The following is a 14828-nucleotide window of genomic DNA, read 5'->3' on the forward strand; positions in this document are numbered from 1 at the left end:
CAAAAGAAAAAACATACAAACAACACTGTCTGTCCCCATTTAAGTAGCAATTTATTGTTAGCACATCAAAAACATTAACAATTCATATAATAATAAAATGCATTTCAGACAGCAACAAAAAAAAAATCTGTCAAAAACAGCTGTACAAAAATTGAAAAAATAAAAAATAAATAAAAAACTTTCAAAAAATCAATGTAGGATATTCAAAAATAACTTATTTCCTATTTGCAATTTTGAGTTTTGTATCTAAAGATACATTTAAATATCCCATTCGTTTCATTTCAAAAATATATATTTTTTTTACGTGAAATATCGCAAAACAAAAGTTTTTTCTTTGACTAAAATTTTAAAATTCAAATAAATATATTAAAAAAAAAAAACATAAAATTCAACTTAAAAATAAACAAAAATATTATTTTGCTCTCCTATACTCTCTACAATTTTTGCACTCTTTCTCTCTCTCCCTTTGTTTTTGGGATGATTTCTATAGATTTTTCTTAAATATTTTTAATATAGGTACATATAGAGATGTGTTTAAGTTAGAAAAAAAATATTCACATATCTATGCTCGTTGAAAAAAAAAAAAAAGAGATTTGCTGCTAAATTTGAATACCACCCCGAAAACGACTGTCAGGACAGATTTTTAGTTTTCTACAAAACTGCTATCGATGCAGACATCATGAATGTTGTTTTAAAATGGAACGGGCGCGAGCGAAACGAAATTATATTCTTAATTTAAGTTATTTGTATATAAAATTAAATAAATAAATGAAAAAAAAAAAATAGTTTTTTAATACTTTTTTCAACGGGCGGTTTTTGTATCTACTATAAGTTAATGACTCAAGGCGTGAAGTAATAAAAAAAAAGTTTTAAAAAAAATCTTTAAAATCGTCGTCTTTTTGGAGGGAGGGGGTGGGAAGTGTGAAAGAAAGAAATTATTTTAAAAATAAATCGCATGTCCACCCTTGAAATAAATCGTTTTTGAAATATTTGTCTTCGAAATTTTTGGTTGTTCGTATTCGTGAGAATCTTCATCAGGCAAAAAAAAAAAAAAAAATTCATCGTCGGACGTTTTGGTCATCCGGTTACAGCGGGAATTAAATATTTCTTTGTTTTTTGTTTTTTTTTTTATTATTTCCCTGCGGTTGTATATGTGATTGTTTTGTGTATGTCTGTGTGATTGTCAAAAATTTTAGAATAAAAAGAAAAGCTCACTGTCAAAATGAATAACCGTCGTTCGGCATCAGTGGGTGCGTTACCCGTTGAAAAGAAGCATTTTGTGTCGCGAAATGAAAGTGCTAGCGGTGCAGTCTTGGACGTGCGTTGTGCATGTCAGTATTTCGAGTCTGATTCATTGCTACCCGAAAGAATAAATCCCATCGAATCACGTCCTTCTTCAAAACAGGGGTTTTTGAGTGACATGGAACATGGTGGTGGTGGTGGTGGTGGCATCGATCACCTTTACCATCCACAACAACAACAACATTTTGACAATATGTCAACGCGAAGTTTTAATATGATGGGAAGGTCTAGAGAATTTGACAAAATATCAATGGCGGGTAGTTTTGGTGGACGGGGACTAGTTGTTCGAAGTATCTCAGATGCCACTGAGCCAGAAATGGTTGGCGGTGGTGGTGGGGGAATGACAATGATGGCGGGTAATCGTGGTCGCCAAATGTCAATTGGGGAAATGTCAGGGGGTAGTTTTGGTCATGGGGGCCGAGATCCAGATGCAGTTTCGATACGAAGTGGAATTTCGTTACGTCGTGTTTCTCGATCACCATCACATGCAGATCTAATTGTGGCTGATCTAAATATACCAACTGGGCATGTTTCGAGAGGTTTAAGAAGAGACATTCCCAGGCACATTACCAACCTGCCAAGTTCTTCACCGGCTTCTGGAAGATTCTCTTCTCCAGAATTTAGCAAATATGATAAAATGAATGTTCCTATGTCGAGAATTCAGCAATCGCATCAAATGATGAGTGGAGAGAATAAAGAGAATGAAAATATGCTTCCACAGAATAAACCTATCGATCTTTCAATGTATGAAGATACTCATACCTTAGGAAGAAACCTTGGTCAGAATATTGAAATTCCTAAATTTAATTTAGTAGCGCCGACTCCAACTCCGACTATGGAAAATACATTTTCTCCTGATTTTACTAGGAGAAATCTATCTCCAGAAAGAACTCCACAAAGGTCTCAAGAAACCTTTAGTAGGCAAAATCTATCCCCCGAAAGAACTCCACAAAGGTCCCAAGAAACCTTTAGTAGGCAAAATTTATCTCCCGAAAGAACTCCACAAAGGTCTCAAGAAACTTCTCGCTCACCCATGTTCTCTGCAGATATATTACCCCAGAACAAACCCATTGACGTTTCAATGTATGAAGAGAGAGGAGCTTCTGGAACAACGGTAGATCAACCAATGGAAATCTCCAATCTATATGCCTCCATGCATGGGCAAAGCGTTTATGATAGGAATACAAGTCACTTAGAACCATCGCATCACAATCAAAGGGCATCTGAACACAGAGCTCAAGAAAATGTCTTACCACAAAACATGCCTATTGATGTATCAATGTATGAAGATCACCCACCTCGTACATCCACTGAACCCAATGGTATCACAAACTATCGGAATTCTTCACAACCTCCTCCCCAACCATCGTCTTCAAATTTTAGAGGAAGATCTCCACCCAATGTTGACATCTATGATCGAAAGACTCAAGGTTCTTCAGGTGTCCAAGCTCCCCATCAAAGTCGGGAAGAACAGGGAAATATCTTGCCACAAAATAGGCCAATTGACGTTTCTATGTACGAAGACAATGTTCCAATGGGAGGAGGTGCATCATCAAGTCAACCAATGGACATAGAAGTTGACACTATCGAAGCTGTGGTAGAAGTAAGAGACACAATAAGAATCGATCGAATGTCTCCACCATTACAAACAAATGTTCCTGATCTCTCACCAAAGGTCCTAAACGAAACAAGAATAGAAATACGTAATTTAGCACCACAGCCTGATATGAGAACTTTGGATGAAATATTGGCTGATGGCAAACAAATCGGGAGCTTAGATCGATTAAATACTTTAGGACACTCATCAACACAATACTCTCCTCCCCAATCTTCTCAATCACAACAAAGTCAACTCAAAAGACAGCATGATCGTGGTAGAGGAATGTCTCCAGAGAGTACCAAGAAACCCCTCGTAGACAGGGATCAATCTCATCAAATGAGATCGGGTCCAGGTATGCAGCAAATGAGTTCTGATGATTTTAGATACAGAGGGCCAGATATATATGATGTGCCAACACAGAGAGGAAGTTCTCCAGCCCCAATGAGATCAAGTCAATCAGCAGTTTTCAGTTCTCAAATTTTTCAAAGAGCGGCATCTCCCGGGCCAGATATGGCTTCCGATAGACAATACGGGCAATATGAATCCTCTCCAATATTCGATAGAGGTATGTCCCCTACTCGGAGTGAACAAAATATGCAGAGGGCCGTTTCTCCGGGACCTAGAACAGACAGAGGTTTGTCTCCAGTTCGATCTGATCGGAACTTTCAGAGAGGCTCATCCACAACTCCGTCAACCCACAAAGAAGATAGACAATACTCGCAGTATGAATCTTCTCAAAACACCCAGCGAGGAATGTCTCCATCACGACTTGACAGTCATTATACCGACACAAGACAGCATCTACGAAGGGCATCCCCTCCTGGATCTTCTTTTCACACTGAAACAATGCAAACGGGTCATTCATCCTACCAAAGAGCATCATCTCCAGTTCCGATGGATATTCAGCAAATGGAACCTAGACAACTTTTACAACGAGGATCACCTCAAGGTGTTTCATTTAAGCGTCAGACTCCGGGAGAAAGAGCTTCTTCTCCACAACCACAATCTTTTCAGAGGGCATCTTCTCCACAACCACAATCATTTCAGAGGGCATCTTCTCCACCCCCAGGTCAAGATACAATGAAAGCTGGTCGTATTCTCAGTTTTAGACGTTCACTATCCTTAGAAAGACACAAAACTGCAGACAAACCGCTTGAACGAAAACCAACTTATTCCTCAAGATTCATGTCAATGTTTCATTCAAAAACTACTGATCCAACGGTCATGACTTTGCATGAGAAACGTCGAGTATCTGCGGATCATATTCAAGAAATTAAGCGCGGGAAATTCATGTCAATGTTTCATTCAAAGACTTCCGATAAATCGGCTGTTTTACCACCGGATACCCGTAAGTTTTCTGCCGATCATGTTTTGCACATGGATCGTGGAAGATCACCATCACCAGTTCCAGATAAACCATTAAAACCTGAAGCAACATCTTCACGGTTTATGTCAATGTTTCATTCTAAAGTTCCTGATCAAGCACCAGAAGATAATCCTCCACAGAACATTCATGAGGTCCCAGCAAATCAGCATCTTCAGGTTAATACGGGAAAGCCTCCAGTTAAGCCTGAAGGTTCACCTTCTTCATCTAGATTTATGGGTATGTTTAAACGGGAGAAAGTTGAACGTTCCGAAGCAATGTCTGTTGTTGAAGAGCCCTCACATGCTGGCAACATGTCAATTCAAAAACCACCCGAGAAACCTTTACTCACAGTCAAGGTCACTGAAACGTTTTCTCTCAAAGTCGACGAAATGGATCAGTATTCGAGTCATCCACCTAAATCCCCTTCACCTGTTCGACAATCTCGTCAATATGCTAGCTCCGATCATCTAAGTCAGGGTCAAGATCGATTTAATCAAGATGGTATCTCAGAATCAATAGCTTTCTCCACAGAACCTCAAGAACCGTTTGCACCGATAGTTTTATCAGGCTCCCGATCAAGTCAAATGCACCTTGCTGCTTCCCCAGATCGCAGAAGTTACATGTCAACAAGTCAAGCTGATATAAGTGGTTCCCGTCGAAGTGATATACATGAACTGATACCCCCAGCTCCAGCACAAATTATTACCGTTGGCAATAAAAAACTAGTCTCCGTTCCCATTGCAGTTCCTGTCGATTTCTACGATTCCGAAATGACAATTTCCGAATTTATGCGTGATGAGCATGAAAATCAGAAAAACCTATCCCAACAACCTCGCACAAATCTTATTAGAGCTCCGTCAGAGCAACGCCTGGCACGATCAAAGCTCCTTCAACGAAAAACTTACGATCGCACTCAATCTCAAGATCGTGCGGCAGCTGATCGAATGTCGGAATTGGATAGTCTCAGTTTAGGGACAAGATCAATGACGAAAACTGTTAGTTTCAACTTTGGTGAGCATGGTTCGCAACGCGATTACATGGATTCGTCTTCCAACAATCAATTAGATAAAAATCAATGGCTTGAGAGGACATACTTTTCCCGGTAAGCTCCCCCCAACAACCCAGACGAATCAATATGCTCATCCCAAAATCAAAATTATAAATAAAATATTCGAAACATTATACATTACTCTCAAAAAACCTGAAACCATTTAACAGTAAGTAAATAAATTCGTTTACAATTAAAATTGAGCACAATTAACAAAGACAAAAAAAAAAAAGAAAACATTTCAAAATCTAAAAGTAAATTGCATCTCGAGAGTAAGTGAATGGTTTTATTTTTATCTTAAGTTTGCATCGTCGAAATGAAAATGATTTACAATGTGGGTATGCGCCGTGGCAGTGCTGGCGGCCTGTACTTGTTTCTAGATAAACTTTACACAATTATTTATTTTCATTTGAAGAAGGAAAAAAAAAGTTCACCAAACCTGAACTTCTAAAAATAAATCAACCAGCCAAAAATTCTTAAATATCTTGCTGTTAGAGCTAAATACGATTTGAAACGGCTGCACAAGCTATAAGAGAAAATTGTCTTGTTTTAAACAAATAAACCCTGGGTCTGATTTGATTTATTTGCTCTGCAGGAAATGTAGCATTTTGTTGTAATGATTTTGTTTATTTAATTTTTACTAATAAGGTTAGTTCCTGTCAACAAATCATCAATAAAGAAGGTGTAGATAGACTTTATACCTACTTTCATGTTTTGTGAAAGGATTTTGGAATTACATATTATAATGATTTTATTTATAATACTCGGATACGCTAAAATATATTTACATTTGGTATTAGAATATATACAGGTAGCATATTAAACATATTGGGTCACTGTGGCGTATGTGGAATATTTGTTTGTATTTTCTTTTAACACAGAATTTTCTGTTGCTAAAAAATAAATGACCATTTCTGACCTTTTAAATTATAAGTTTACATAAGTTGTCTTCGAGGGACATATTTTATAAGTTTATTTTCATTTTTTAGCAATAGCTTCGAAATCGAAGAATTATTTAAAGATTCATTATATGTATTTCGATAAAATGCAATGCATACAACCGAAATGCTGCCGAATTTTTGTGACAGGAAAAAAAATTTTACGAGCTTGAACGCGATTTTTGGATCCGTCCTCCTTTTCTTAGTAATACAAAATTATACTTTTTTAATGGAGGATGTTTTTTTTGTTCGTTTTGGCTTCGAAAAGATTACTTAGCAATGAGCCTTTAGAAATAAGCGGGTCATTACTCAAAAAATTATCGATTAGCATGCATTTCTCAAACTTCAATCTCATTTTCTGTAAAACAACAACTAGGGCCTATTTATTGAGCTTCCATTAAATTTTGAAATTTTATTTATTTTAGTGACTTCAGACTTTAATGAATTACGTCAAAAAAGTTTTAAGAAAAAAATATTGTTTACTTTTACCTCAGCATTTATTCGAAACATTTTCGCAAGCTTTTCCATTTGTTTTTAAACCACTACGCACCGTTATATATTTTTACTTCCGATATAGGTAATGTAAGGCAAGTTAAGGGTTCTTAAACAAATCGAACTCAAGATACCAATAAATATGATATTACTATATGTTAAGGAATCCCAATAGTATGGGTTCCACAATTCTGTCTATCTCTATGTTAAGCTACAACCCTCATCACTGAACCGATTTGATTCAAAGTTAGTAGTTACATATTTTGGGAGATTTCCTATAAGGGAAAACTCAAATTTTGTTCTTAGGTCCAAAAATAACGGTACCCGACATATGACCAATTTGGAATAGCTTGTTTTACTCGAAAACGGCTATAACGGTTTTGATTAAAAAATCTGTGTGCTTTGACAATAGGATTCTAATTTTGAAATAAAAAAAAAATATTCTTTGAAATATTAATAACGGTACCTGTCATATACCTAACTGTTTTCTTGTTTTCTGACTTTCTCCTATATGAACGATTGGAAAGAAAATTTTCATTCCGAAGCATTTGAGTACCGAAATTTAAAAAAAATTAAAAAATCAAAAAAAAAAAATTTTTTTGAAAAACCATTAGGTATTTTGAAAAGCGGTTGATGATTTTTAATTTTTGTGTGTCGGAAAATAATATCTTAAAAATGGCATACCAATTTTTTTTTGTTGAAAATTTGTTTGCGAAAACAACTGTAACAATTTTCAAAACAAAAAATTCTAAAAATATTTTGTTATAGGTACATATATAATAAGTGAAATGGCATAGGTACCTACATACTTCCTTTGGAGATCAAACCATTCAAAAAAACGTTTTTGTTATAAGTTTTATTTTTTTTTTTTAATTTCTTTTCAAGTTAAAGTTTTTCTTTTATAAATATGTACATGAAAAGCTTTAACATTCTAAGCGACTTTTACTACAAGAGCATTTGTTTTTTTAAGAGGTTCGAGCATTGTGTTTTAAGACTGTTTTTAATAAACAATGATTTTTTGACAACCTTAAACCATAAACCATCCGCACAGCTCTTCTTTCATTTTTTTTTAAATAGCGAACTGGTGATTCATCATAGAAACATAGCTAACGTATCATGTCTCTTAATTATTATCTATTGAAAATAGATTTTCAATCTAATTTTTTTTATGATTGTTACATCAGAAGATTTGACCGATTTCGACGATTTCTTTTTTATTTGAAAGGGGAGACCGACGAAGTTACGAATACCAGAGTTACGGGCGACAGAGTTACGAGCTTCATAGTTACGCGAAACCGAAGTTACGAAAAACTAGAGTTACGAATTCTAAAGTTATGTTAAGCTATGACATCTGATTTTGGGGTTGGCAACAATTGCGAGGAACGATATGGAATTATGGAAATACAAACAAGAGATTAACATTTTTCTCATTGGTCAGAACTAAATGAGTAAAGCGAAAATGGGTGTTATTTAATCTTGTAAAATTGGATAGGTAAAGATATACATATATGGTTTTGTTTTTGTGAGAAGATCGCAAAAACGTTGAAATAGAAAAAAAAAAACACAAGTATACTTATGTAAGTTTGGGGGACATAATTGAAATTAACTTCTTATTTGTCCAACTAATATTGCACCTACGTATCGATATTCTCTTATTTATGTTTCCATAATTCCATATCGTTCCTCGCAATTGTTGCCAACCCAAAAATCACAAGTCTAAGCTTAACATAACTTTAGAATTCGTAACTCTAGTTTTTCGTAACTTCGGTTTTGCGTAACTTTGACGGCCGTAACTCTGTCGCGCGTAACTCTGTTGTTCGTAACTCCGTTACCATTTCATTTGAAAGCTGTGCTTTTCGTGGCTCTATTGCATCATTTGATCCAATTCTGACTATGCCATCCATGAGAAAACCATATAAAGTTGGATCCATAGAGGTCGGTTTTTTTTTATGTTAAAGTTCTAAATTATTTTATTTTTTGTTAAATATGTTCAACATAATTTTTGGCTTTCTATTCAAATCCAAAAGCTGATAAGAAATTGAAAAGAAAGATTACTTAATACCCAAAACATTAAAACTGTTGACCAAGTTAAAAGCAATTTCTTGGTTTCATTGAAAATTAAACATTAAGTTTCATTGTTAATGTTTCTGTTTATATTTCTCTTTTATACCATTTCTATGTACAATACACTTTTATATCAAATGATCCCAATAACTAACCGTTTGCATAATTTTATACATTTTAGCGACCATGAATACGAACCGATTGGAGAACCCACCTCAACAGAAATTCAAAAAGAACCAACCCCCGAACCGACAGCTCAAGTTTCTATACTCAAAAAAGAATCATCTCCAGCACCGGTGATGGTTCAAGAAATGCCCAAATCAGAAGAACCTTCAGTCGAAATTATCTCCGATGAAACACCTACAAAGTCTGACGAACTCAAAGAAGCCGAAGAGCTGCAAAAAGATCTTGAAGATCGTTATTTCAATTCGGCTGCCACAACATCACAGCCATCTGAGTCACAAAATGATTATGAAATGCAAACAAGCCAAATGGATTCAAGTGCCTTAGAAGATATACCAATGGAAGCTGAGACTAAAAAAAAAGGCTTCATGGCTAATGCTCAAGATCGAACTCGAAGAATGCAAGCTGGGCTTAAAAATCAAGCTGGTAAGATCAAGACGAAATTCCGAAGTCAGAAGAAAGCCCCATCGGGTAGCCCTAAAGCTACAACTCGAAAACGCTTCAAGGCTCCGGAGTTTTCAAAGATCAAAATGCCTGAAATGAAACGCCCTGAGTTTACAAAATTCAGCAAGCCTGATATGTCAAAGTTCAAGCTGCCTGATAAATTCTCATCGTTGAAACTTAATCGTAGTAAATCTTTTAAGGAACCATCTGAGCTCGACGACACAACAGTGTCAGGCACTACTCCAGAATCTGGAGCTGCCACAGCACCTCCAAAGAAACAAAGATTCGATTTTAGCTTTGGCACCTATCCAAGAGCATTTAGGAAAAAGTCGAAGCCCGAAGTTGTTGAGAGCACTGTGGATGAGCCGAGTGTGATTCAAAGCACTGAAACTCAACCATCGGCCGAATCCTCAAGCACTCCTCAAGGTGATAGAGGTCCAGGCCCAGTGAGGTCTCGATGGGCTGATAAATTCTCGGATGTAAGCTACAATGATAGCGAAGGCTCAAGATATCGTCGCTTTGAAAGCGAGCAGGAGAGTTCTTTCGATCGGGAATCTTCAATGGAACGTCGAATGAAAGAAGTCCTTGAGGACAATGCAAAGGAAGAAGCCGAACTTGCCATGTTCAGTGTTGTGGAGCAGAAGCAATTCGCAGATTATGATGAAGAAAATAGAGTCATTCATGAAATTTCGAAGACTCGTGAACGCGATTTCAAACGCCGACCAATGGTACATCAGGACTCTGATTTGGTGTCCGAGGAAGGCAGAGATATTGGCTGGACTCAACGGGAAGCCGAAAAGAATGAATTTCTCCGCAAAGCTGAGCTTGAAGCTGAGTCACATTCGAAGAATCTTCCCGAAAGAGACTACCATCAAGATGCTCAATCCACAGCAAGCTCAAAACGCTTAGTCTTCGAAGAAATAAGTTCCGATGAGTTTCTCCTTAGAAAGAAGGGTGCCTCACAAGAATTCAGCATTGGCAGCAAACAGAAATATGTCGATACGAATTTGGAGGCAGGTTTTGAGAAACCAGTCAATCCACTCGAACTAATTGGCTCACAATCGGCCAGCTTAAATGGCAGCAGCATTGATCGCATTGACTATGGCTACGATGTTCCACCACCAAAGCCCAGACGTTTAAGTCAACAACAACGTCAACGTTATCGTTATGACTCGGAAAATGCTTCTCAAATCGAAGATTATGCCGATGATATCTCATTGTCTCAAGCTGGCAGTGATTACTTCCGACATGCACCACCAGCACGTCCCTTACGTAAGGGACGCTTTAGGAACAGTCAAGACATGTCAATTGGAGGAACTCCATCAATTCAATACGATGATGAAGATTATTCAATGCGAGATAGAAATTTCGTCGACGAAGAAAAAGAGAATATTCAAGAGCAACGCAATGAATCACCAATGCCACCAGCACCACCACCACAACCACCAAGAAGGCGTCGTAAGCAATTGAGAGATTCCTTGGAGAAGGATTCTTATGTAAATGGATTCGGAGGCAGATCCGTGTCAAATAGCTATTTGAGGGAAGACAACAAACCAGAGGAAGTAGGTTTAAATATTCGTACGCTTGGTCGACGAGCTGGTCAACGTTTTGGTCAAGTTTATTCGTCAATTAAAAATAAAATTCAAGGCATTATATTACTTTGAGAAAAACAAAGAGGGGAACAATTTTGTTAAAAATTAAATTATTTTGTTTTACAAGAAAAAAAAAAATTAAGTTTAACTGGAAAATTAAAAAAAAATTGTTATTTGTTTTTATTAATTTATTTATTTTTATGTTTGTAAGTTTCATACTTTTTATTACGAATATATTTTGTTAAAAAATATAAAATTAAAACGAACGAACAAAATTAAAAAAATTAACTTTAACAATTTAATTTAAAAGATTCAAAAACCGCCCGTGAAAAAAATATATATATTTTTTAAGCTAACCTTAAAACATAAAATAGTTTTAGATACATAATTTTTTTTGGTACAAAATTATTGTTAACAAAATAAAAAAACCAAAAATACGAAAAATAAATTGTTAAACAACACATACAAAAAAACTACCAATTTTATTGATTTTTTTTTTAGAATTACAAACAAAAACTTTATAAGTATTTAGGATTTTTTTTTTTTCTAATTTTCCAGCTTTTACTAATTTTGATTTTATATACTAAATTCTGTTAAAAAAAATATATATATATAATACTGAATGTAATTTATAACCCTTGAGATTTGTCTTGATGAATAATAATGACTTATTATATTAACCAAAATGTTAACCAGCTCAAAGATCTATAAAAAAGCTTTGTTCAATTAGAAATAAGTTAAATCATACAGAATAGCATCAATTTGTGTACAACGTCGGAACAATTTAGAACATAAAACGGGTTCAGAAAATTGCAAAAATCCTAGAAAATCTATTCTTAAAATTGGCTTAACATTTTTTTAGTTAAATAACTAGACCAGAATTTTAAGTTCGTAAATTTTCATATAAAGGCCAAGTTTTCTTGTAAAGAATCAAAAAAAAAAATTCCTTTAAACTGCATATAAATCTGTAGGTAATGAAGTTGACTTTCTCAGATAGAAACGTAATATATTGTGTCATTGTCAAAATTTGCATGCGATTTTTCGATAGTTCATATTGCAAACTTTGTTTTACTCCTTCTGTGATTTTTTTTTTTTTTGACATTTTACGTTTCTAAAAAAATTGAAATAGAATATCTCTCCCAAAGATTAATTTAAAAAAGTATACTTCTATATTTTAAATTGCATAACTGTATGAAACGAGAAGTCACTGATATTTATTTTTCGAGAAATTAAAATGGACGTCTTAGCCACTTATTGGGCACTAAAAAATGTTCTCAATAATTATTTGCAGGCAAATTTTCTTATTGTGAATGCAATTTTTCGATAGTTAGAAAGAGTAGACAAAGTTTTTCATAGATCAGTGCCCAAAGTTATATTCATTTTTGAAGATGGCTTTTGTCTTCTAAGAAACTAGAAAGACACTTTTTAGTCTATTTAGTATTTTAACTAACTTTTTGAAGGAACTACCAACGGATTTACTACATTTACAGATTTTAGCAGTTGACTTGCTACTTGCAAAGAACCAGATATAAATTTTTAAATAAGGAATTTTTTTAAGTGCAGGTAATTTTTTAAATTTCGACTACTTATTAATAAGGAAGTTGATTGGTTTTCGATTAATTTAACTGTAAAAAAGTTCTAAATTGTAACTATAATTTAATCAAACGAAAGGATTAAAAAACTAGAAGGTTAGTGCTTCCTCTGTTACTATTCTACTACTGCCAAAAAAAGTGCTCTGCAATAATTTTTAGACTGCTCTTGTCAGTTGACTTTAAAGAAACAATAGCAGTTTTTAATCTTTCTATAAAAAGTAGATCAGAATAAATACAATACAAAATTGCTACAGTTGCAGCTTGCATGCAATTTTTCAAGAATAGACATTTAGGAACGTCTTCGAATGGTCACTGTTACACAAATCTCGTTTTTTTTTGAAAATTTTTGAACAGTGTCAAATTGAAGACTTAATGAAAAGGGAAATTTTCAATTGGAAATTGGGGCAACTACCTAAATTTGCAGGCAATTTATTTTTGAAAATTTCCCTTTTCATTTAAAAAATGTTCTGCATTAACTTGCTAACATTTCTACAACATCGAAAGTTTTGTCTTTGATTTTTTTTTTTTTTTGATATTGCCTTAGACACTAATTTTTATTGCCTTAGCCACTAAGTTTTAGTCTTTAATGGGTTCATGTTAACTTATTCAGTTTTTTTTTTGGTTTATCAAAAAACAGAAGGTTTGCGAACCGTAAAAGAAATTTGTTCTAAATTGTACTGGCGTAGAAATTTTTTAAAAAGTTTTACTTTTCTATTCCAAACACTTCAATAATATCAATTCATTGAACGAAGCTTCACCAAAAAAAGGTCTTCTGCTTTCATATAATTTATAACCATTATTACATGTACCTACCTACCATTAAGGTGATCGTCTACCGTACTGAGCACGAATACAAAATACCTCTAGCAACTCCTGAAAATTACACCGACACCTCTGTAACGCCCCGAAAATCTAAATCTCTATCTCGTCTTGGTATTGACGAGGATGATCGAACTTCACGCGGAGCAGATTCTTTAGCTTTGGACATTGCAATGCGAGAGGAAAATGATAATTTAAATGCTGAAGAATTACATGAGAAATACATAATTGAAATGATGGAAAACGATGGGTATAATCAAAAATTAATTGCATAGAATATTTTGATCAAAATAATTGTCCAAAAATGGATATGGTTTTTTTTTTTTTTTTATTTCGCAGTTACGCTGTTGTACGTAAGGAAAACTTACCAAAACCAACACCACCAGCCAGGCGTAAAAAATTCACACGTTCACCAGGTGAACGTTTTGCAACAATGCCACACCAACGAAAGGCAGCTTCACCTTCGTCGTTAGTGGGCGAACAGAAAATCTCATCAACAGGCAATTATAGTACGATTGGAGCCAGGCCTATTCCACCAACAAGGAGATCGGCTTCGAGCTTGGCAGCACCAGATTCTCAAAAGTAAGAAAACAAAAAAACTCAAAAATTGTTGTTCTTTTTGTGAGAAAAAAGAACAGAAATATTCACATACTTCCATTTAAATTGCACTGGGGAGTTTCTTAAACAAAAAAATAATCATCATTGATTGTCTAATGATTTAATGTTTTTTTTTTTTTTTCTTTAATTTTATAAATTAAATTATAATATTTATGTTTTTTGGTTTGCTTTTTGTGATAGCCTTTTGAAAAAAAAAAAAAAATTAAAAAATGGTTGTTTTGTAACCGTTGTAGTTGTCTTCTAATTTATTTTGTTTTCATTTATTTTTTTTTTTTTGCAAAATCAGCAAAGCTGACTCACGCCCCTTTAAAAAAAAAAACTAATTATTATTGAAAAACCTATTTAATTTTTGTTTTGTTTTAAGTTTAATTTTTAAGTACCAACGTAGTTTTGTGCTTAGCTAATATAAAGGAAACAAATTATATTTTATTTTTTAGTTGTTACTAATGTTATATTTATAAATTAATATTAATTTAAGAGAAAATACAATAATGCTTAAATTATTATACAAAATAAAGATTGTATTTCTTTAATTAATATGGTTATTGTTTTTGTTATAATTTTTCTTTTTGGTAATTTTTTTTAAACAAGCATCTTATTTGTTTTGTCTAATCATGGTATTCGCATTGCTTTCGTAATTTTTTAATGCAATTAATATTTTTTTTTACATAAATTGGTAACTTCGTTATATACAAGTAGATTTTTCATGAAAACAGAACATGACAAAGGGCAAAACTAGGGATATCCAATTTATAATAATTATGGGTCAG

The 14828-nt window shown here is 34.1% G+C and overlaps 1 protein-coding gene across 5 annotated transcripts in view; it reads left to right on the top strand.

The window, feature by feature from the left end:
- The window catches only part of LOC129912447 (uncharacterized), a 51996-nt gene that overhangs the window by 32145 nt on the left and 5023 nt on the right, over positions 1-14828 (top strand). For 4 of the 5 annotated variants that reach the window (XM_055990675.1, XM_055990674.1, XM_055990676.1 and 1 more), the window contains 3 exons: positions 8992-10999; positions 13446-13690; positions 13780-14022. In XM_055990675.1, coding sequence (XP_055846650.1) covers positions 8992-10999; positions 13446-13690; positions 13780-14022 — 2496 coding nt within the window. Of the gene's footprint in view, positions 1-1137; positions 5371-8991; positions 11000-13445; positions 13691-13779; positions 14023-14828 lie in introns of those variants that run through there. The other variant, XM_055990673.1, reaches the window with a different exon arrangement.

This window comes from Episyrphus balteatus, chromosome 2, assembly GCF_945859705.1.
Source record: "Episyrphus balteatus chromosome 2, idEpiBalt1.1, whole genome shotgun sequence".
In the NCBI taxonomy this organism is placed as follows: Eukaryota; Metazoa; Arthropoda; class Insecta; order Diptera; family Syrphidae; genus Episyrphus; species Episyrphus balteatus.